The sequence below is a fragment of the Diachasma alloeum genome, unplaced genomic scaffold (genome assembly GCF_001412515.2).
Source record: "Diachasma alloeum isolate Michigan unplaced genomic scaffold, Dall2.0 Dall_scaffold_00798, whole genome shotgun sequence".
In the NCBI taxonomy this organism is placed as follows: Eukaryota; Metazoa; Arthropoda; class Insecta; order Hymenoptera; family Braconidae; genus Diachasma; species Diachasma alloeum.
The window spans coordinates 212,646-235,218 of NW_021680928.1; the positions used below are offsets into that span (position 1 = coordinate 212,646).

The window sequence follows — 22,573 nt, forward strand, 5'->3', positions numbered from 1 at the left end:
AACCCTTGCTATCCTCGCCAATTTATTATGCATCACTTCGGCAACTGTCAATTACCCGCAAATTAAGGGCTATTATGTATAACAATTTGATGAAGAATTGAAACAGCAAATCGAGGAAAATTACCAGGTAAAAATACCGTTAATTTTCTTTCCGCCTGAAATCAACTGATTTCACCGGAAGATTATGCAGGCCAATCTAGCTGTCAATCACAGGCGTTATTTTCTCTGGAGAGAGATAAAACCGTGAACGATGGGGGGAAGCAAGGAACTAAACGCGGCGATATCAATCATTTTTCAATTGTATGACGCGAACGAGTTGAAGGCATGGGGAAAACTGTAAATTTTTTCGACCATCCGTACTACAAACTCACGAAGACTATGACGAGTCTCGTGGGACAATGGCCTCATCAGAGTACGAAAGAACTCGTCATTTATCGCAGCTGTTTATTCGTTATCATCAGCCTTCAATTAACACCACAGGTACATAAAGATCCAGAATTTTTCCCATCCAAATTTCAGCCAGTAGAATTGCACTATTCAACTGTTATTTTATACAGTCAACACGGTATTCAACTGCTGATTTTTTTATAATTCCACTGGTAATTTTTCATGTTGATATATATGTGAAAAACTAAAGATTTCCTGGTTGAGTGAGACTTGGAACCAGTGATGCCGCGAGACGAGACGAGACGAAAAGATACAGTTTCTCTCGAATTGCTCTCGTCTCGTCTCGAAAAAAAATACATCTAGCGGCAGAGAGGTGGAGGCTCTCTCTCGACTCTCGTCTCCCCTCTCGTTTCTCTCATTCGCGACCAGCTTTTCTCAGCTCGTCTTGTTTCTGTTATTGTTTTGAATGGCTCTTCTCGTCTCGTCTCGTCTCGTCTCGTTTCTCTGGCGTCTCGCGGCATTACTCTTTGGCACTGACAGATGAAGTGAGACCTTAATACTGATCATTATTTATCATTTCGAAGTTCAAGGACAATAAGTAGAATTTGAAGAAGACATTTTCCGTGAAGAAATTACCATTATCATTATCATTCTCATTTCGTAACAGTTCATTGCTGTGTACACCTATCGCAACGATTTGAAAATCCTTCTGGACACTTTGAGCCCTTTCCTCGTGGATGCCATACTAATAGCGAAATTCGTGAATAATTGCTTTCATTCGAGGACAGTAAGTGAAAAAAATCAATAAATTAATCTCAACTTGGTAATGAATTTCCATTGACTTTAGTTGATTCATCTCTTGGATTTGATCGAGGAAAATTGGATCATCTTTCCCCGAACCAACGGACAACAGTTGCTGCACTATCACAGCGAACTCTGCAGGAAGGCTTCGATTCTATATTTGGGTGAGTTGAATTGTTTCGGTACTGATGATTATGGGTACAGTCAAGACTTTATATAAGATACCTTAGGGACAATAGAAGAGTGGAATTCCAGGAATCCGTGTACCCCCACTACCCGCACTTATAAAGAGGAGTAAAATAGAGATCAGATTAAGATAATTCTGCGTCATCAGTTTAATAATTATGGCATCGATCAAAAGAGGTGACCCTCATCGCACAGCAAAAATGAATGACTGAATTTCACGCACCTTTTGTAAACATTCTTCAGACACTAAAAAATGTCGGAATAAAATGAAAATCAGTCTGAATTTCAGACGAACAGGTGCCCAAACATCTTAATTCATGTTTGAAATTCGGACAAATTTTCATTTTATTCAGACGTTTTTTAATGTCTGAAAAATGTCTAGAAAAGATGTGTGAAATTCAAATATTCGTTTTTGCTGTGCGGGATTGTCAAACCCTTCTGATGACTTTAGTCGACTCTCATGTTTAAACTTTTGACCTTTAAGGCCATTCGACGGTTATGATCACTTCGTTAGTCCCGTCCATTTGACCCTTAACTCCGTTTGATCCTTATAATCAGTCTTTTCCCCTTGAAAAGTAATCGAGGCCATAGGTGTCTTATAAAAAAATTGCAGAACTAAACATTCCGGAGGTGATAAAAGTTTCGAGAGTGGAAGTAGGCTTCGAGTGCTCGTAGCTCGAGGTATCGACACGTATGAAAAAATCCTACGCAGAGAGAAAAACACCATAATTCCGTGAGAGTCCCCCCAAAAATTATTGTGTTACTCATAGCGTTTTCGATTCAGGTTGGTCTACGCCGGAGAACTAAATCGAACATAACAGGGGGCAATTTGAAATATTTGCAGTAAAATGAATAAAAATGTTAAAAGAGGAGGATAGTATTCATAAAAAGGTAATGGTCAATAGTATATCTAATAGTTTGTTAGTTTCTGACAAATATCCTTCTCCTTTGTGACTTTGATTAATTTTTCTGCAAATATTTCAAATTGCCCGCGTTATGTTCGATTTAGTTCTACTCTACTCCGGCGTAGGGTACCCCACTCCGGCGTAGAGCAACCTAAATCGAAAATGCTATCACTAACGCTGGGACATAATAAAGGGTCACTAGAGAATTCGTATGTGGCGCCCGAAGTTTGACGGGCATCGCGCGAAGTAGTTCTAAAATGTGGGGTGCCACATACGAATTTTTCGATGACCCCCTGTTATACCCCAGCGTTGGTGAATAGTACACTAATTTTTGAAACACTTTTTTCTCTGTGTATAGGATTTCCTATAGCATATCCTAAAGTATTTCCTATAGCATATCCTATAGTATTTCCTATAGCATATCCTATAGTATTTCCTATAGCATATCCTATAAGATTTCCTATAGCATATCCTATAGGATTTCCTATAGCATATCCTGTAGGATTTCCTATAGGAAACCCTATGGAGGATTCGAACATTTCCTATAGACTTTTCCAGATAGTATTGTTCTGCAGGATTCCTTATCAGGTGTTTCCTATTGTATTTCTTATAGGATGTCCTATAGGATTTTCATAGGATTTCATGACATTTTCAACAGGATTCCCTATAAAATTTAGTCAAAAGTGTCATATGGGGGTCAGGGTGTTTCAAAACAACCTTTAAATCTTGTGACGGCACTAACCCACGTGAACCTCAAAACTTAAAATATAAACCGTAGACTTATCCATAACTCGATGCGAAACTCAAAACAGCCGGAGTATTGTCACCTTCGGCCTCTGCTCCTCGATGTCCCCACGAAAATCCTCGAAAACCGAATAAACGAAATAAACGGGAAAACGAGAAAAATGTTGTCGGGCGCCAGCTGACTTTTGTTCCAGCGGTGTCAACAAACCGCATTAAAGAGAACCATACGAACCATACGAAAACTTAGCCATAATTGGGGAGATCAAGGGAGAGGTTGCGGAATTAGCTCGACTAGCTCGGAGGTATTCGGAGAGCGGGGTAGGATCGGTCGCTCGGTCTTAGGAAGGATGTCGCGAATTTACCCAAAAGACACAAAAAAATCAAAAGGAAGAATCAGAAAGTTAATTAAATAGGGGATGAGAGAATTACTTTTAAATTTACTCCGCGATTTATTCAATTCCTCAATAATACTTCAACTCCAATAGAATTTCTACTCTTCATAAATAAAATAAATTAATTTCAATTGAATTTAACAAAATTAAATTCGATTAAATTCCCGAGAGTGAGAGTACGTAAATTGACCTTGAGAGAGAGGTTATTGCGAAGGGAATGGGGGGTCCGAAGAGTCCAGGCCAACGATCTCTCCGCATCGTCCAGAAACTGGAGTGCTGGAGGATCCGAAGGCTATATCAATTCCGATGCGATGATCTCGGCGAATCTCCTCAGAATAATAAATGACGATTAATGGGCGAGGGACTCAAGTGTGCAAATGTCACTTAAGAGTACCATTTTGCCCCATATTCGAGTCCGTCCTCCATCAAGAGCGTCGTAGCGTCACAGGGAAATTCCTGGGGCTCACGCGCTTCAATGTCATGATTTTCGGGGTCTCGTCTTCCAAGAAATTTTAAATTAATCCATTGAAACCTTGGGGGAACTTTACTGAGCTAGAAGAGCACTCATTTGAGGCTTCAATTCGCTCTGGAAAGAGGAAAAACCGCCATGTGCACGACAGCGTCACCCACGGCACGTGAGGCGCATGTGTGCACTTGTGGGCCTGTTTTATCCACTTTTCCCCACTAAAAATTGGCACTGGACATTCCCCATGCGTTCTCGAGAGTCCTAGTGAACTAATTATGCACTCAGAAGGTGCATTAATTGTTCACAAGACCTCCTGGTGAGTGGAGAGGGCACAATGGCGCCATGGCAGGGCATGGGCCATGTGCGGCCTTTTATTGGGTCTCACTGTCCATTTTCACTATCTATTGGGTTTCACTGGGGTTTTATCACTCGGGAGAGGTCTGGAGAGCTGAACGAGGGTTTTATGCACTCAGTGGTGCATTTATCCACCCGCTCAGAGGAGTTTTGGAGGTTGGGAATGCATCTCGGCGTCACTCCTGTGAACGTCGGTGCACTTTTCCCGGAGGTCATCACTGGGCACACTGGGAATAAATGCACTTCCCTCCTCGGGAGAGAGTGCACATGGTGAATGAAAATGTACTTACCATGTTCCTCGTGTGGGCCCTCGGCGATGGTCTCTACCAACTCCCTCGATCGCTGTCAATATTCTCGGGGATGTTATCGCAGTGGTTGCTCGGGTCCAACTCTCTCGTAAACTGCGTCTAACCGGCGGAGGTTCTCAGCTGGGTGGCGCGACTGGCACGCCGTCTAGCTGCCGCTGGGGCGGGCTCATGTAACCGAGCACGCGGGGATTTTGATTCAAATGGGTTTTAGATTTATTTTAGGCATTCCGCCGTTAATTATATCTTTTATGAATTAACCCAAGGGGTTTTTATCCATAATGGCTGAACGATAGTTATCTGGAGGTTCGGAAAGGGGGAATTAAGGCAGTTGTTCGCCTTTTCTCCTCGCGAATGCACTTCACCCCTGAGTGAGTGCACTTTTCGCTGCTGTCACTCTCCCGGGAGTCATCCTGGAGTCACCGTGAACAAATCTAAAGAGAGAATAGCCCATGGCGATCCATGCAGACGAGTGGGCTATGTTCATCCACATGGCCTTCCAGCTGCACTGGTGATTCCAACGACTCCACGAAATGCCTTAGCCAGGGAGCGTGAGTATTTCACCTCAACCTCTGTGATCAGCAGCCGGACTCAATGAGATCAGCGAGATCTCACCGGGAAGCTCGGTGTATCGGCTCTGAACCGCGGTGGATCGTCGTCCCTCTCAGGATTCGCGAGATTTCAAAATACAAAAATATAACTAGGAAAATACAATTACTGTAAATTTTCCCTCAACCATAAAACCGAAAATTTTTCCCCTAAAATCCGAAGTAAACCAGAACGATAACTGAAACTAAAAGAAAACAAAACTTTCATATGACTTGAACCGGAGATTTTACTTTTTACTCGTTTTTAATGTGTATCGACACGTGAATTTGATTATTTATAAAAATTGAACGTTGTTTTCCCCGCGAGGCCCTTCCTGATGTTCTTGGAGACCGATTTCTACGAGCTGGAGCTAAAAGGGGGTGTTGCATCGCCCTTCGGTAGGGGTGCTAACTTTGGGGTTCAAGGAATCGCGACTCTCTCTCCAAAAAGATCAAAATAAATTTACACTTACCGACTCAGTCTTACGATTTACTTAATTCTACGACTAAGTTGTGTACAGGTGGCGGAATTCTCGAAAATTCCGTCACAACTTCTCGTGGGTTGATGCATGAGAATATGAGGAATTCGGGAAAAATATTTAAAAAATTCCCGGTTGTCTCAAATTTGAACTATTAACGATTGAAAGTGACGAATAGCGGCCACGGATGATGGCGCCTGGGCCGGGGTGGGGACGGAGCGAGATGACGCGGCAACTGTATCGCTGGGGCTGCGTTCACGGCCGCGTCATGAATCTATTATGACGCGGTGGGTAAAGAAGGGATTTTTCTGATCATTGGTGAGAGGAATAAAATTTTGAATGGGCAATCCGCAAATGAGTTTATAATTGGCTTCCTGATTAATACCGGGCAGTTATCGTAATAGCCACGGGAATTGAAACTAAAGTTTCATGTCAGCACCGAGTTTTGTAACCTCTAAAATCTTTAGCTGAAATTTTTAGAGGGACTTCATGCATGTGTATGTGCATACAAATTGAATTTTCCTGGAATGAACAATCCGAGGTGATTTTCATTCGACGAGATCGATGTGATTCCGTGTTAGTCTGCGCTGATTCAAATCCGAACAATACAGTCTCAGCAGGTTTTCCGATTTTCTGATAAAAAAAATTTATGGGAAAACGTCACGAAATAGCATGATTCTTACAAAGTTGATGGTTTTTGAAGAGAAACGATGGAATTATTCCGTTTTCATCACAATCAGAAGAGCCTTGTATGAGTTACCGATTTACAGATGTTATGCGACAAAATATTTTGCATACTTTGTAGTAAATTACATTTTTCATTCTTCAAGAATTTGTCAAGGAAATTCCTCAGGAATCAATCAAGGACATTCCTCAGGAATTTATTGAAGAAATTCCTCAAGAATTTAGTGAGGAAATTCCTCAGGAATTTAGTGAGGAAATTCCTCAGGAATTTATCGAGGAGATTTCTCAGGAATTTATTGAGGAGATTCGTCAGGAATTTATTGAGGAAATACCTCAGGAATTTATTGAGGAGATTCCTCAGGAATTTATTGCGGAGATTCCTCAGGAATTTATCGAGGAGATTCGTCAGGAATTTAGTGAGGAAATTCCTCAGGAATTTAGTGAGGAGATTCCTCAGGAATTTTTTGAAGAAATTCCTGAGGAATGTTTTGAGGAGATTTCTCAGGAATTTAGTGAGGAGATTCCGTAGGAATTTTTTGAAGAAATTCCTGAGGAATGTTTTGAGGAGATTCCTCAAGAATTTAGTGAGAAGATTCCTCAGGAATTTAGTGAGGAAATTCCTCAGTAATTTATTAAGGAAATTCCTCAGGAATTTAGTGAGGAAATTCCTCAGGAATTTAGTGAGAAGATTCCTCAGGAATTTAGTGAGGAAATTCCTCAGGAATTTATTGAGGAGATTCCGCAGGAATTTATTGAGGAAATTCCTCAGGAATTTAGTGAGGAAATTTCTCAGGAATTTAGTGAGGAAATTCTTCAGGAATTTAGTGAGGAAATTCATCAGGAATTTAGTGAGGAGATTCCTCAGGAATTTATTGCGGGAATTCCTGAGGAATTTAGTGAGGAAATTCCTAAGGAATTTAGTGAAGAAATTCCTCAGGAATTTATTGAGGAGATTCCTCGGGAATTTATTGAGGAAATTCCTCAGGAATTTATTGAGGAAATTCCTCAGGAATTTGGTGAGGAAATTCCTCAGTAATTTATTGAGGAAATTCCTCAGGAATTTAGTGAGGAAATTCCTCATGAATTTATTGAGGAAATTCCTCAGGAATTTATCAAAATCTGAAAACCTGCTGAGACTGTATTGTTCGGATTTGAATCAGCGCAGAATAACACGGAATCATATCGATCTCGTCGAATGAAAATCACCTCGGATTGTTCATTCCAGGAAAATTCAATTTTTATGCACATATGCATGAAGTCTCTCTAAAATTTTCAGATAAAGATTTTAGAGGTTACAAAACTCGGCGCTGTCATGAAACTTTAGTTTCAATTCCCGTGGCTATTACGATAACTGCCCTGTATTAATCAGGAAGCCAATTATAAACTCATTTGCGGATTGCCCATTCAAAATTTTATTCCTCTCACCAATGATCAGAAAAATCCCTTCTTTACCCACCGCGTCATAATAGATTCATGACGCGGGCGTGAACGCTGCCCCAGCGACATAGTTGCCGCGTCGTCTCGCTCCGTCCCCACCCCGGCCCAGGCGCCATAATCCGTCGCCGCTATTGGTCACTTTCAATCGTTAATAGTTCAAATTTGAGGCAACCGGGAATTTTTTAAATATTTTTCCCGAATTCCTCATATTCTCATGCATCAACCCACGAGAGGTTTAAAGGTTGTTTTGAAACACCCTGTATATGGGTCATATTAGTCATTTAAGGGTAATATGGGGGTTATATAGGAATTATATGGGGGTCATGTGAGGGTAATATGAAGATCATTTAATCCTCACATGATCTCCACATGACCCTCATGATCCTTATACGACCTTCATATGACCTCTATAGAATCCTTATATGACACTCATTCGGACCCTTATGATCCTAAATTTCATAGGAAATCTTATTGAAAATCTTATAGGATATCCTATAGGAAATCCTATAAGACATCCTATAATCCCTCCTATTACATCCTATACTCTTATAGGATATCCTATCGGAAATCCTATAACACATCCTGTAGGAAATCCAATAGAAAAAACCTAATAGGGAATCTTGTAAGAAAGCCTATAGGAAATCCTATCTGAAAAATCCTATAGGCAATGTTCGGTTTCTCCATAGGATTTTTTCATACGTGATCTTATAGAGAGATATCTTATATAAAGCCTGGACTGTAATTGGAGGAGCTTGCAGGGGCTGTGTACTTCGGCACTTTCAGCTTCGCCACGGAACCAATTCAACGGAAGCTACTCTACCCTCTTATCTACGGTAATGTAACTGTTGAAAAAACGTTCGCGATGCCGATGGAATTCAGCTCTTTACTCGACGTTGATTATTGGTACTATCCAATCTTGCTGATATCTACGGGCTTCATATTCGTGTTCATGACTGTCGTTGGCTCCTGCGATCTACTGCTTTTTCTGTATTCTGAACATGCCGTCGGATTATTCCAAGGATTACGGTGAGATGACTGTTTAATATTATCGTTTAAGGGATAAAAATTCTGAAAATCATTATTTTACTAGGGGGCTTCGCCCCTGCTCGCTTCGCTCGCTTCCCCCCAATCTGTGGTGCGGCTGCTTGGGTATGTTGAAGGTTCAATAAATGGTGAGAGGACATTCTGACCCTTGTGACCCGCATGACCCTTGTAATCCTCGTGACCTTTGTGAACTTTGTGACCATCGAACTCTCGTGACCTTGAGATAAGAGATACGAGATGAGGACCTCTATTTTGATTCGCGTGATCCATATTTTGACCCTAGTGACTTTTGTGACCCTCATAAATGTTTTGATTCTCGTGATCCCTTTGACCCTCGTGACCTCTATAACCTTTGTGACCCTCCTGACCTTTATGACTCTCGTGAACCCTGAAAATTTTTGCGTTGTCTTAATTTACAAAATTATTATATAGAGAGATGGTATATTGCTGGAAATGAATTGAAATTTCACGGACAGTTCAGCAATAATTTTCAAGAGAGTGACGTCAAGTTCAATTCAGGGGCAAAAAATTCATGAAATTTCCAATTTAGCTGATGTTTGCCCGAGTGTACATCACGACCAATAAGAATGCAGCATTTGGGGTCACGTGTTAAGCTAGAAGAAGTTGTATATCGAATATTGCACACCAGCTGTGGATGTGAGATGTGCAAAAATTTTATGAAACGTCATATTACCGTCGCATGACAAAAATCCTTTAAATTCTCTCTAAATTTATTTGATGCCTAAAGGTGGTTAGGCGGTGTTGTGAGATGAATTTGGAGGGAGAATTTCCGTAGTTACTGGTAGCTTAGTTGGAAGAGTGCCTGGGGGCCTATTCTCGAAATATTTCCGTGCACGGAAGTGGCTTCGTAGACGAATTGCGTATAGGAATCATATAGGCGTTCCGTCAACGGAGTCGATTCCGCGCACGGAAATATTTCGAGAATAGGCCCCCTGACACGTATAGTTCTCACCACAGAAGGATGATCGTGGTTGGGTATACCCTCACTCTTTCCAATTTAGCTCCGACTCGACGTCCCCCACCACTCAGATCCAAGATTGTTCTTTCCTGGCGGCGACGATAACTGGAAGATCAGGGTTCAAATGCCGGCTTGGCGGCGTGGGATTTTTTCTCGCTAAATTCTAATTCTCTTTAAATTTCAAATTTTCAGTTATGACAATTTTTGGCTAATGACCAAATAATCACGGCATTACAATATGATGGTCATATTCCAACTAAATAGATCATCTGCCACAAAATTTTCGTCACATGACCAATTAGTGACGACATTATAGACTGGCAGTCAATAAAAAAAACGTTGATGAAAAGTATATACTTCTTTGATTTGATAAAATTTTCTGATCACACTCCTCGATTATGACCTTTATTGTGACATAAAACTTATGTAACCATCATAATCCATCTGAATAACAGTAAAAATGTTACACTATTCGATATTTCATGATGACTTCTCAATTTCGTGACAATTTTTTGTGACATAGATTCTATGTGAGCGTCATATCTCGTCTAAATAGCTGAAATAATGCGGTTCTATTTAAATTGTAATGAAAAATTAATTCACATGACTGTCGTAAAATTGTCATACGACCAAAAAAATGATGGTCATTTGCACATCCCTACTATGGATATTGCATACTGAATTTTCCTTTTTCCAAAAATTGTGAACTTTAAATACTGCATCCCGACCGCCCGCGATCCACTCTCGAGGAATACATTGGACTCTCCTTAATTCCCACAGCTCGGGGGGTGCCCTTGAAGCCATTTCACGTGAAATGCCAGTAAAGGAGAAACCCCCACTCCGCCAGTTTAGGCGACATTAGAGAAGGGAAATCTGGGAATTAGTCCATAAGCTAGAGGGGTTTTTGCACACATTTTAGGTCGCGATGATTTTTTCATTGGATTCTGTTTTTCGACCTATTGAATCCGAATATGAAGGTCCTCGGCTCGGATTCCTGTGCGTTTTTTTGTTATTAACAATTTTTTAATAAATAATTGAAAAATCGAATTTTCGGGTCGGGAAAAATTTTTTCCGTAAAATATAAGCCATTTTAAAGGGGGTATATCCCGAGCCATTTTTTCGTATTCACAACGGTTCCATCAATAAAAAATTATAAACAAATGTTGCATGAGTTATTTATATGATACATTATGAATTATGGAGGAAAGGACTCAATTTATAGTAAATTAGTCATTTTTCAATAATTTGTTTAAATAAAAAAAAAATAAATTTCCGACGGAGAAAAACATTTTTCTGCATGTTAGAAGTAATTTGGAAAAGGTAAGTCCTCATAATATTTTCCCTAAAGTCAACCATTTGTTCATAAAAAAATTATGAAGAAATTAATTCCTCACAAATTCAACCGAAATTTAAAAAAGAGAAAATCCTGCGGATCGAAGATGTGGGATTAAATACTCGTTCTATGCGAGTATTGAAAAATAATAAATAATTTTTTTATCAACAAATGGTTGACTTTAGGGAAAATATTATGAGGACTTACCTTTTTCAAATTGCTTCTAACATGCAGAAAAATTTTTTTCTCCGTCGAAAATTGTTTTTTTTTAATTTAAACAAATTTAACAAATTATTGAAAAATGACTAATTTACTATAAATTGAGTTCTTTCCTCCATGATTCATGATGTATCATATAAATAACTCATGCAACAACGTGAAATACAAAAAAAAATAATAATCAATATTTTCGAAAATACCTAGAAAAATCATTTGTTTATGATTTTTTATCGATGGAACCTTTGTGAATCCGAAAAAATGGCTCAGGATATACCCCCCTTAAAATAGCGTATATATTACAGAAAAAAAATTTCCCGACCCGAAAATGCGATTTTTCAATTATTTATTAAAAAATTGTTAATAACAAAAAAACTCACAGGAATTCGAGCCACGGACCTTCATATTCAGATTCAGCAGGTCGAAAAACATAGAATCCAATGAAAAAATCATTGCAACCTAAAATGTGTGCAAAAACCCCCCTAATTTACGGACTAAATAGTGGAGAGGATCGTGGCAGTGGGAGGACAAGATTTCCCAACCATTATCCATCTGTGACCCACTACGCAATCCATAGCGCATGACGTCACAAAGGAGGATAAGCGATCAATGAGGAGTGGGGGGAGAATGTTGAGAAAGAGCAGGCCTCGAGGGGAGTAGAGTGGGAATTATGGAATGGGAGAATAAAGGAGTGTCCATTATAATCCGAAAAATATCCTTCATTCCAAATACAATTGCATTCAATACCTGAAGCATTTTGTTTTTTTGCATCCTTATGCATGATGTTAAAGTCGGGCTAGGTTACGAATGTCACATGGACCCTCCATAACCCCCGTGATACCAACGATTTACATGAAAACATAAATCCAATTATACGCAACGTTCTCCTAACAATTGTTCCAATTTATAAGATAACATTGAAAATTACGAAAAAAAAATTGAGGAATTTTATGGTCTTCTTAGTTACTTTGAAATGCCCAGAATTACATTCTGACGTTTCTTGTTTTTTTCGGCTTCTATAACCCTTAGAGAAAAACGGGGCTTAATCCGTTTTATTAGAATTTCTTCAAATATAAAGGAGCTAGCGTTCTGAAGCGAATATAGAAAATCCACGTATACGTGTTTTGACGTCACATACATACCAGATTAGTCTGCTGATTCTTTTCTCATCGTTTGTGAAAAAAAAATTGGAAAATCTGAGCCGAGGAAATTCTATGGAAAATATTTTGATAGAATAAGTAGTATAGAAAAATAGAATTCTGTCGACTTTTTCTATAGAATATTTTCTATTGAACATTTCAATAGAATCGACTGAAAAATAATAGAAAGTTCAACAGAAATTCAACAGAATTATCTAGCGAATTCGCTAGATTTTTCTATTAAATTATTTCTTGCGCGTAAAAGCTAAGAATCAATTCAGAGAAAGGGTCAAGAGATCTTTTTTTGGAGATTCATCCTCCTTACAAAAACATAATTTTCCCAAATTTTGTTATTTTCCAACTTATAAAGAAATTGTTCTTTTCTATTTCGAAGGTATGCAATAGAACATCTGCCTCCGCACAACAAGTCTGAGAGAAGTGACTTCGGTTTTGAGTACTTGAAGTGCTGCGCAGCAATTCACAGCCGTGCAATATAGTGCGTGATAATAATCATAGTGTAATGTTGAATTATGGATGATAAAAATCGTATGAAGTTTTGCAGAGCAAGTCAGAGACATCTACCTCTGGACATTCTTTGCGGTCATCGGACTGAATATGATCATGATGAGCATAACCGGTGTGCAGGTGAAATAGATTGTCATCAATATTCTCAGAGGATATCTAGCTCACTTGATTGCTCTAACTCAAACGATTCTAGGTGGTCATTAATCAGGATGCTATAGAGAAAGTCATCAAGTATGCTATATTCGTGGTTATGCAGAGTGTACATCTATTCGTTGAGTGCTACGCAGCTCAACGACTTATGGACGCCAGTTACGAGGTTAAAGAGTCTCTGTACGCTGAATTCACTTCTCCACATTTTTCAAATTTAATTACTCACACATAAAGTATTCGCTTCGCGCCCGTTGCTAGATTAGTTTATACTATATTATTTTATTTTATTTTTTTCGTCTTTTCCGTCTTTAGGATTAGATTAAGTAACTTCGATTCATTGTTATTCTTGATATATATATTTTTGGCAACTGTATAAGTGCACCATTTACGGCCCTACCGACGAATAACACCATCAAATATCTTTTCGAATAATGAAAGAATACCCATCAATTCGATTTCCATCCTCGTCTTTTAATAGAATGATGAATATAATGAATGGCATTGAATAGCAAAAATAACGAATTGGAGACTGAAAATTTTTAAAAAGAGATAATCGGCTAGAAAATGGAAAAAAAAAATTTTTTTTTCATTTGTATCAGTGGAAACTTGAAATTACTGTTTTTTCTTCAAATATGGAAGGGATATGAATATGTTCAAGTTTGATGATCTTATTTTAACAAGAAGAAATTAAAAAATAGAAAATAACGCGGGCGGAAAGAAATGAAAAATTTAATTTTTCAATGTCTCTGGAAAGTTTTCAAATCGATATATTCTAGCCAATAATGAAAGAATACTCATAAATTCGATTTCTATCCTTGTCTTTCGATAGAATAAATGCTGAGTTTGACCCTCGTACGGCATGATCCGCCTGAGCACACTCGTGAGACCCTGATGGTCTCTGCGAGAGGTTCCGTAACTTTTGATCCGCGGACAAAACTTCCGCGACCATATTATCGATAATTTCTTCGTTGACAATTTTTCCACCGACAATTTTCTCAACATCCATCATTCCCGAGGTACAAAAAAGCCACGGACAAATTTTCCGGAGGTTCCATTCAAATTTCATCCCCTTCTGAAGCAATATTAAGTGCAAAAAATGAACAAAACTCAGAATTCATAGATAACGTTTAATTCGCAATTTTCAATTCGATAACTCACATTGTACAGACAATTACACTGACTCCGCCATTCCAGCAAATAAATTCCCCTCGATTCATAGAAGCACGCCATTTTCATTAATTAATAAATATACATTGTAACCAGCATTGTGTATGACACATGCATCACCACGAGATACTGTCCTTATTCACAGTTTTGAAATGATATAACAAACCATCATGCAATAAAGACTTTTCCCCTTCTGGGATGTAATCAATTTCAACGGCATGATAAACCCACAAATACTGGCACTGCCCGAGTGGAAATTGCTTCAGGTCTGCCTGAAGTATGATCAGAACTTAATCCAGTTTTCGTAAGATTTGACTGATCAGGTGATTTCTAATGAGAACTTGACCAAGTTTTGATCTAGTGGACCGGATTCCAAAAACTACCGGCGAGTTCAGATCAAGTTCTGGTCAGGTAGGCGTAATCAGGTGACGCCTGATGAGACCCTGACCAAGTTTTGATCCAGTCGATCGGATCGCGAAAACCAACGACGAGTTCAGATCAAGTTCTGGTCAGGTAGGCGTAATCAGGTGACGCCTGATGAGACCCTGACCAAATTTGATCCAATCGATCGGATCCCGAAAACTACCGGCGAGTTCAGATCAAGTTTTGGTCAGGTAGGCGTGATCAGGTGACGCCTGATGAGACCCTGACCAAGTTTTGATCCAGTCGATCGGATCGCGAAAACCAACGACGAGTTCAGATCAAGTTCTGGTCAGGTAGGCATGATCAGGTGACGCCTGATGAGACCCTGACCAAGTTTTGATCCAGTCGATCGGATCGCGAAAACCAACGACGAGTTCAGATCAAGTTCTGGTCAGGTAGGCATGATCAGGTGACGCCTGATGAGACCCTGACCAAGTTTTGATCCAGTCGATCGGATCGCGAAAACCAACGACGAGTTCAGATCAAGTTCTGGTCAGGTAGGCATGATCAGGTGACGCCTGATGAGACCCTGACCAAGTTTTGATCCAGTCGATCGGATCGCGAAAACCAACGACGAGTTCAGATCAAGTTCTGGTCAGGTAGGCATGATCAGGTGACGCCTGATGAGGACCTGACCAAGTTTTGATCCACTCGATCGGATCCCAAAAACTTCAGATGGGCTCAGATGTAGTTGTGATCAGGTAGACATGATTTCAGTCTGAGGTCAGGTTGCCAAAACCCAATTTGATCCGATTCGGATTTGATGCAATTGATTTTCATTTGAACGGGGTTAATGGAAGAAAAAATGATAAGGTTCGGATCCGGTCTACTTGATCTTATTTTGAACAAACCTTTTCCGACGATCAAATTTTTAATTAATTAACATTTTTAATTTTTAATTAATTAATTGTGCGGAGAGAGGGAGGGGTGGCTCAATAACTACATATAGTCGAAGTGTCACACTCACAAGCAAATTATCTTGACTAGAAAAAAACTTATCAAGCTCCCATTTGTTCATTAGTATTATGATTATCAGGATTATTATCCATTAATGAAATGGATAAAATTTTAATACGAAAGTTTTTTCAACGGTAATTACGGTAGGGGATGCATTAGGAGAGGCCATCTATCGTGAAAAAATTGAATTATCTTTTCTTTTGAAATAGTTATCACTAATAATTATTATTGACTCCAGCAGACAGGTCATCAGATTTGAATACGTCAGCTTGATCAAATCCGGAACTGTTAGGCCTGATCAAGTCTTGATTAAACACCGCGTTACATGACTGATTAGGACTTGATCCAGTCCTCAGATCATTTTCTGATCAATCGTCAGGTTTGACCTGATCCGGTCTTGACTTGGATCTGAGCAAAATTTCCACTCGGGTGAGTGTATAAATTATAGGTCTCAACGCTGATGAACGAAAATTTCGTGTGAGGTAATGCGGCTACGGGTGATAATACAAATGGTAATACAGTTTGATACGAAGAAAAAAAACGAGGCGATTATCGGGAAGCTTCCCTAGTTTCTGTTCTCCATCTGATACCAACACATAAAATATCGGATAATTTATCCGATCGGATGTCAACAATACAAATGTCACTGAAAAAATTGTCTTTACCCGAGTGGAAATTGCTTCAGGCCCACCTGAAGCACGATCAGAACTTGATCAGGTTTTTGTAAGGTTCGACTGATCCGGTCATTCCTGATGAGAACCTGACCAAGTCCTGATCCAGCAGATCGGATCCGAAAAACTACAGGCGGGTTCGGATCAAGTTCTGATCAGGTAGCCATGATCAGATGATGCCTGATGAAAACCTGACCAAGTTCTGATCCAGCAGATCGGATCCGAAAAACTACAGGCGGGTTCGGATCAAGTTCTGATCAGGTAGCCATGATCAGATGATGCCTGATGAAAACCTGACCAAGTTCTGATCCAGCAGATCGGATCCGAAAAACTACAGGCGGGTTCGGATCAAGTTCTGATCAGGTAGCCATGATCAGATGATGCCTGATGAAAACCTGACCAAGTTCTGATCCAGCAGATCGGATCCGAAAACTACAGGCGGATTCAGATCAAGTTCTGATCAGATAGCCACGATCTTACCCTGAGATAATTTAATCAACTATTATTATACTATTCAAATTAAGTTTTATCAACCATTATCCATAATTATTTTCAATCTTTAAAAAGGATCATTATACTATAATTAAAATAAATTAAATTAAATTAATTCAATTTAATGAATTTAATTTAATTAATCAATTTAATTAACAGCCAGCCCTTTTCAAATGTATAAAAGGGAGGGATGATGTTGCGGTAAATACGTAAATAGTTGCGGTAAATAGAGGAGTATCAAACTTACACGCAAATGATCTTGAGAAAAAAATTACCAAATGTCTATTTACTTATTAGTGTTATTGTTATTATCATTATTATTATTAATTAATGAAATAAATAAATATTTAATTGAACATATTTTATCTCTGAGAATACACACGCACATCGGCGAGATCAGGAATAATCGTAAATTCAACGAATACCCCGATAGAAATCATATAGGCTATGTACAGTTTACTCAATAGTAATACCGCGATAGCGTAGTGCTTAGGGTATAGAATTAGTAATCATAGGATCCCCGATTCGATCCCCAGCATCGGTAAAAAAATAATAACCTTTTTCAGAGATAATAACAGTGGAGATTCATTAAGAGAGGCGGCCTACGGTGAAAGAATTGAATTATTTTTTGTTTTGGATTAATTATCATTGATAATTGTTATTGATACTGACAGACAGGTCATCCGGTTTTCATACAGTTGACTTGATCAAGTTCGGATCCATTCATCCTGATCAAATCCGGATTGGTCAGAGGCGTAACATGTCTGATCAAGACCGGATCCGTCAAGTTGATCAATACCTGATCAGTGGTCAGGTCTAACCTGATCCAAACTTGATCAAGACCTGACCAGAATTTCCACTCGGGTAGTTTTCTTTTTATTTAGGAATTCCGTCGCGGAAATGTCCGCGGATCAAAAAGCGTGTTTTCGTGTCACGGGACCTGAAAATCCCCATTTTCGTTTTCGGGTCCCTCGACACAAAAATTAATATGCACACCTCGCCATGGAAAACATATCACCCTCCCCCATGTGCTTGCCATCCTGCACATGGGGGACAGTGATCTGTTTTCCAAGGCTCGGACATGTAATGTACTATTCCCTTTCGAGACGCCGTCAGAAGTCTCGCCCTATTATTATTATATGATTTTTATGGCACGGGCGGTTTAGAACTGGAGTCGATAGTCTAACGACCGTTATCCCGTCTAGGGACATTTCTGTTCACCAAGGTGTGAGTGTTGGTGGGTGGGGAGTAAACTACATGTTTAAATTTCTTTTTTTATGTGTTTTAAAAAATGGCATAGGAGGTAGGCAATTTTATTATCGGGGGATGTCAATAGCTTGGTAATGTTGCGATCTTTAATTTTTGCCTTATTTAAGGCTTTGATTAGTGTACTGCGTTCTTGGGAGTATTTAGAACATGACCAGAATACATGATTAGCTCTTCGGGAGATTTACTCGGACAGTAACATAATGGAGAGGATATTATGTTTTTCCTATGTAGGCTGTGGTTGAGGTTGTAGTGATTAGATCTCATTCTACATAAAGTAGAGATTTGGGGGCGAGAAAGGGATGATCGATGAAACCATGGGTGTTTGCACCCACGATAGAAATGTTTGAGGAAGTGTCACCCTAAAGTCTAGGGCCTAGACTATAGGGATGGGCCTTTAAGATCCGGGTCGTAGAGGCCCAGCGCCCGATATAATGCGCTCTATTCACTCCATTGAAACACACTAATTGAGGTCGGGAGCACAATCTGCTCCGAGAGTAGACTTTACCTGACCCTGCCCTCGAGGCAGTCTCAACTCGGTATCATCAAGTATCGCGGTAGTGATACGTGCCAAGACGTATGCGTGCAATAGCCACTACCGCTATACTTATTCCGAAGCGCCTTCCCCCTCCACTCATTTTCCGACTTTCCTGTGTATAAGGATGCCAGTGCGACGGATTTCATCAAAACACATTTATTGTGGTTTGTTTTGTTTTGTTTTGGAGTCGATTTCGATGTCTCGATCTTTCATCCATTTCGATGTTTACGTTCTCCTTCTGACTTGTTTTGTTTGGATTCCGTCGCTATATCTCGATATTTCAGTATATCGATATCTCGATAGTGGATATCGAGCACTCCATACCGCTGAGGGTGACGGTTAGGTTATCCCCACGTTCAAGTATTGCGGTGGTGATACGTGCCAAGGCAAGGCATATACGGGAATTGTCTACTGCCGCAAAATTTGGAGGAACAGGGTGAATTTGAATTGTCAACGTACNAAGGGGGACCAGGGGATTGTTCATGGAGAATTCGAAACCCTCCGCTATCACTCTCCCTCCCCCAAATTTTTCATAAAAAATCTCCCGTAGTTTCAGGGATATTCAGGAAAAACTCACGAGGTGGGAGGGAATTGGGCATTTTATAAATTTTGAGGGGTAAGGGGTGAGTTTGAATTTTCAACCTATAACACTCGCCCTCCTGCCCCTCCATCAAGATTTCAATAATTCGAAAGCCCCCATAGTCTCAGAGGTATTCTTGAAAAACTCACGAGGTGGGAGGGAATTGGGCATTTTATAAATTTTGAGGGGTAAGGGGTGAGTTTGAATTTTCAACCTATAACACTCGCCCTCCTGCCCCTCCATCAAGATTTCAATAATTCGAAAGCCCCCATAGTCTCAGAGGTATTCTTGAAAAACTCACGAGGTGGGAGGGAATTGGGCATTTTATAAATTTTGAGGGGTAAGGGGTGAGTTTGAATTTTCAACCTATAACACTCGCCCTCCTGCCCCTCCATCAAGATTTCAATAATTCGAAAGCCCCCATAGTCTCAGAGGTATTCTTGAAAAACTCACAGGGGAGAGACAATTTTAAATTTTCCGAAATTTGGCGGTGGAAGGTGAGTTTCAANATTGTTCATGGAGAATTCGAAACCCTCCGCTATCACTCTCCCTCCCCCAAATTTTTCATAAAAAATCTCCCGTAGTTTCAGGGATATTCAGGAAAAACTCACGAGGTGGGAGGGAATTGGGCATTTTATAAATTTTGAGGGGTAAGGGGTGAGTTTGAATTTTCAACCTATAACACTCGCCCTCCTGCCCCTCCATCAAGATTTCAATAATTCGAAAGCCCCCATAGTCTCAGAGGTATTCTTGAAAAACTCACAGGGGAGAGACAATTTTAAATTTTCCGAAATTTGGCGGTGGAAGGTGAGTTTCAATTCTCAACGTACAAGCACCCCTCCGTATGAATGGGTTGTAATTAGTTATATCCATGAAATCAGGAATGAATCGAATTATTTTGATGATGGTAACTCTCCAAAAAGGACTGAAATCCCATAAAAAACAAAAAAAATTTTTTTTGTAGAAAAACGTGTGCCAAGACCGTATGCGTGTATGTATTGAATAGAAAAGTAAGACTACAAAAATGAACGAAATCAAAATGTAAAAATGCCAAGTCCAAATTTGTTCATGAACTATCATCCGAACTACCATACAACATACGACATGATTAACAATCTGGAAAAAATAACAGCTACCATAATTCATTTGGTGAACGTACTTGGCGTGTCCCTTCCTTCGGGTCAGGAAGTTAAAAAGAAAGAGAAATCCCTTTATTGAAAAGAGTTCCATTTATTAGAATGGCGCTAATTCATGAATAATTATTGCCCGGACACGCCAAGTTCGTTCACCAAATGAATTATGGTAGCTGTTATTTTTTGCAGATTGTTAATCATGTCGTATGTTGTATGGTAGTTCGGATGATAGTTCCTGAACAAATTTGGACTTGGCATTTTTACATTTTGATTTCGTTCATTTTTGTAGTCTTACTTTTCTATTCAATACATACACGCATACGGTCTTGGCACACGTTTTTCTACAAAAAAATCATTTTTTTTTGTTTTTTATGGGATCTCAATTACTTTTGAACGATATCGTCTTGGTAGCGTGCGCACACCGTTGGAAATTTAGTAATTTTTAGTTATTTTTAGAAATTTTTAGTAATTCTCGTAAGACTGACATTGAATCGGATTGAGGAGAAACGGGGTTATGAAATTTCTAGTTTTAGGTAGAATTCAAGGAAATTCATGTGTTTTAAGTGGGAGTAAGATGATAACTTCAGAACTTGATTGGATTTTCAGTAGAACATGAATATTCAGAAACAAAATGTCACGAATTTTTATAGAATAATTGAACTGAAAAATCAAGTATTTTATTCATTTTTAGATCATTTGAACAGAAAATCAATAGAATATTTAATTTTTCAATGACGAGATTTCCTGAAATTTCAGTGGAACTTGAACCCGATAAAACTTTTCGGAATTTGGCACGGAAAATTCAAGCGAAAATTTTTAACAGTGCAGCCCTGTTTCGGTCTCGTGACATCCGAGCCGAGGGGAGGATTAACCAGCCACACGAGTGAAAATAGCTATTACTTGTGTCATTGCATTCCTCGGCTTCGCCTCGTTCTGCAACCCTCACACTTGTCAGAAAAAATTTTTTCGTCCTTGTGACGAAAATAGCTATTTTGGCCTTGTGATGACAATCGCTATTTTCGATTTAGTGACGAAGCATTTTTTCGTCACTGCAGTCGTGAGCGGCTTTTTCGCAGACGCAGCGTATGTGAACCGAGATTTCACGAACGGAGCGACAAAATAGCTATTTTCGTTACAAGGCCGGAAAAAAACTTTTCTGACGAGTGTGAAGGTTGCCGACCGAGGCGAAGGCGAGAAATGCAATTACACGAGTAAGAAAAGTTGTTTTCGACCGAGTGACGAACATAATTTTTCTTCACAATGTCCGTAAACGGTATTTGACGGACACGAAATAAAAAACTACGTTTTATGGACAGTTTGATGAAAAAAATTTCATTCACCATAAAGAAACATTAATTGTACACGCTTTATGCCTCAATGACTTCCCAATGTCATCCCCATATTTCAATGGAGAGAGGCACATTTCTTTGGGAAAAAGTGTTCTTCACATCTTCCAAAATTATCAATTTTTGAATTATATCCTAAAATCATGTCTTTTATCTTATTGAAAAGCCCATGAAATTGATTAAAAAGAGTTTATTAAATTAAAAGGGGAAGAAAGGTAAAATGACAGGAACAAACAACACAGCAAAAACAAATGTTTGAATTTCAGATGAACAGGTGCCGAAGCATCTTAATTCATGCTTGAAATTCAGACAAATTTTCATTTTATTCAGACGATTTTTAGTGTCTGAAAAATGTCTACAAAAGGTGTGTGAAATTCAAATACTCGTTTTTGCTGTGAACCCAAAAACGAAGTAGAATGATAAACAATTGGAAGGAAAGTAGCTTCAGAGGAGGGATTAAAGAGAAAAGAAAAGAAAAATGAACGTCAACATGGTAGAACGTATCCGAGGTTTGTAATTCATAACATTATCATGACCTTCTAGGACAAATTCAGCCTGGTATGACGCTACAAAGAAGACCCAGAAGTTGCTGCCTCTGATGCTCATGAGGAGTCAATCGCCGATCGTCTTGACAGCTGGAAAAATAATCGCCATGAATATGGACACTTACGCTGTGGTAAATTTATCAACTCATTTTTGTGTCATCTCTCGTATGATATATAATTCTGCCTTCGTTTTAATGCAGGTCCTCAAGACAGCGGCATCATACTTCACACTATTCCTGGCAATACAATAAAAATACTCCGAAATGTATTAAATAAACTGTTAATTATTAAAACGTTAGAATATCGAATGACTCATTTATCCACAATTACCAGGTAATTACC

At 39.2% G+C, this 22,573-nt stretch overlaps 1 protein-coding gene across 1 annotated transcript; it reads left to right on the forward strand.

Moving 5' to 3' along the window:
• The first annotated feature begins 319 nt into the window (after positions 1–319).
• Positions 320–22,564, forward strand: LOC107044773 (odorant receptor 67c). Its single transcript, XM_015266803.2, has 9 exons — positions 320–480; positions 1,055–1,174; positions 1,235–1,352; positions 8,486–8,753; positions 12,833–12,934; positions 12,993–13,083; positions 13,157–13,293; positions 22,230–22,362; positions 22,432–22,564. The coding sequence occupies exons 1-9, from the start codon at positions 325–327 to the stop codon at positions 22,480–22,482; spliced, it is 1,176 nt and encodes a 391-aa protein (XP_015122289.2). The 5' UTR covers positions 320–324; the 3' UTR covers positions 22,483–22,564.
• Positions 22,565–22,573: the final 9 nt, after the last annotated feature.

Excerpts from the sequence above, each read along its gene's own strand:
- LOC107044773 (XM_015266803.2), top strand. The coding sequence starts at position 325 with ATGGGGAAAACTGTAAATTTTTTCGACCATCCGTACTACAAACTCACG. Across the intron at positions 481-1,054 it reads GCCTTCAATTAACACCACAG|TTCATTGCTGTGTACACCTA; the intron begins GTACATAAAGAT and ends ATTTCGTAACAG. Across the intron at positions 8,754-12,832 it reads GGATTATTCCAAGGATTACG|GTATGCAATAGAACATCTGC; the intron begins GTGAGATGACTG and ends TCTATTTCGAAG.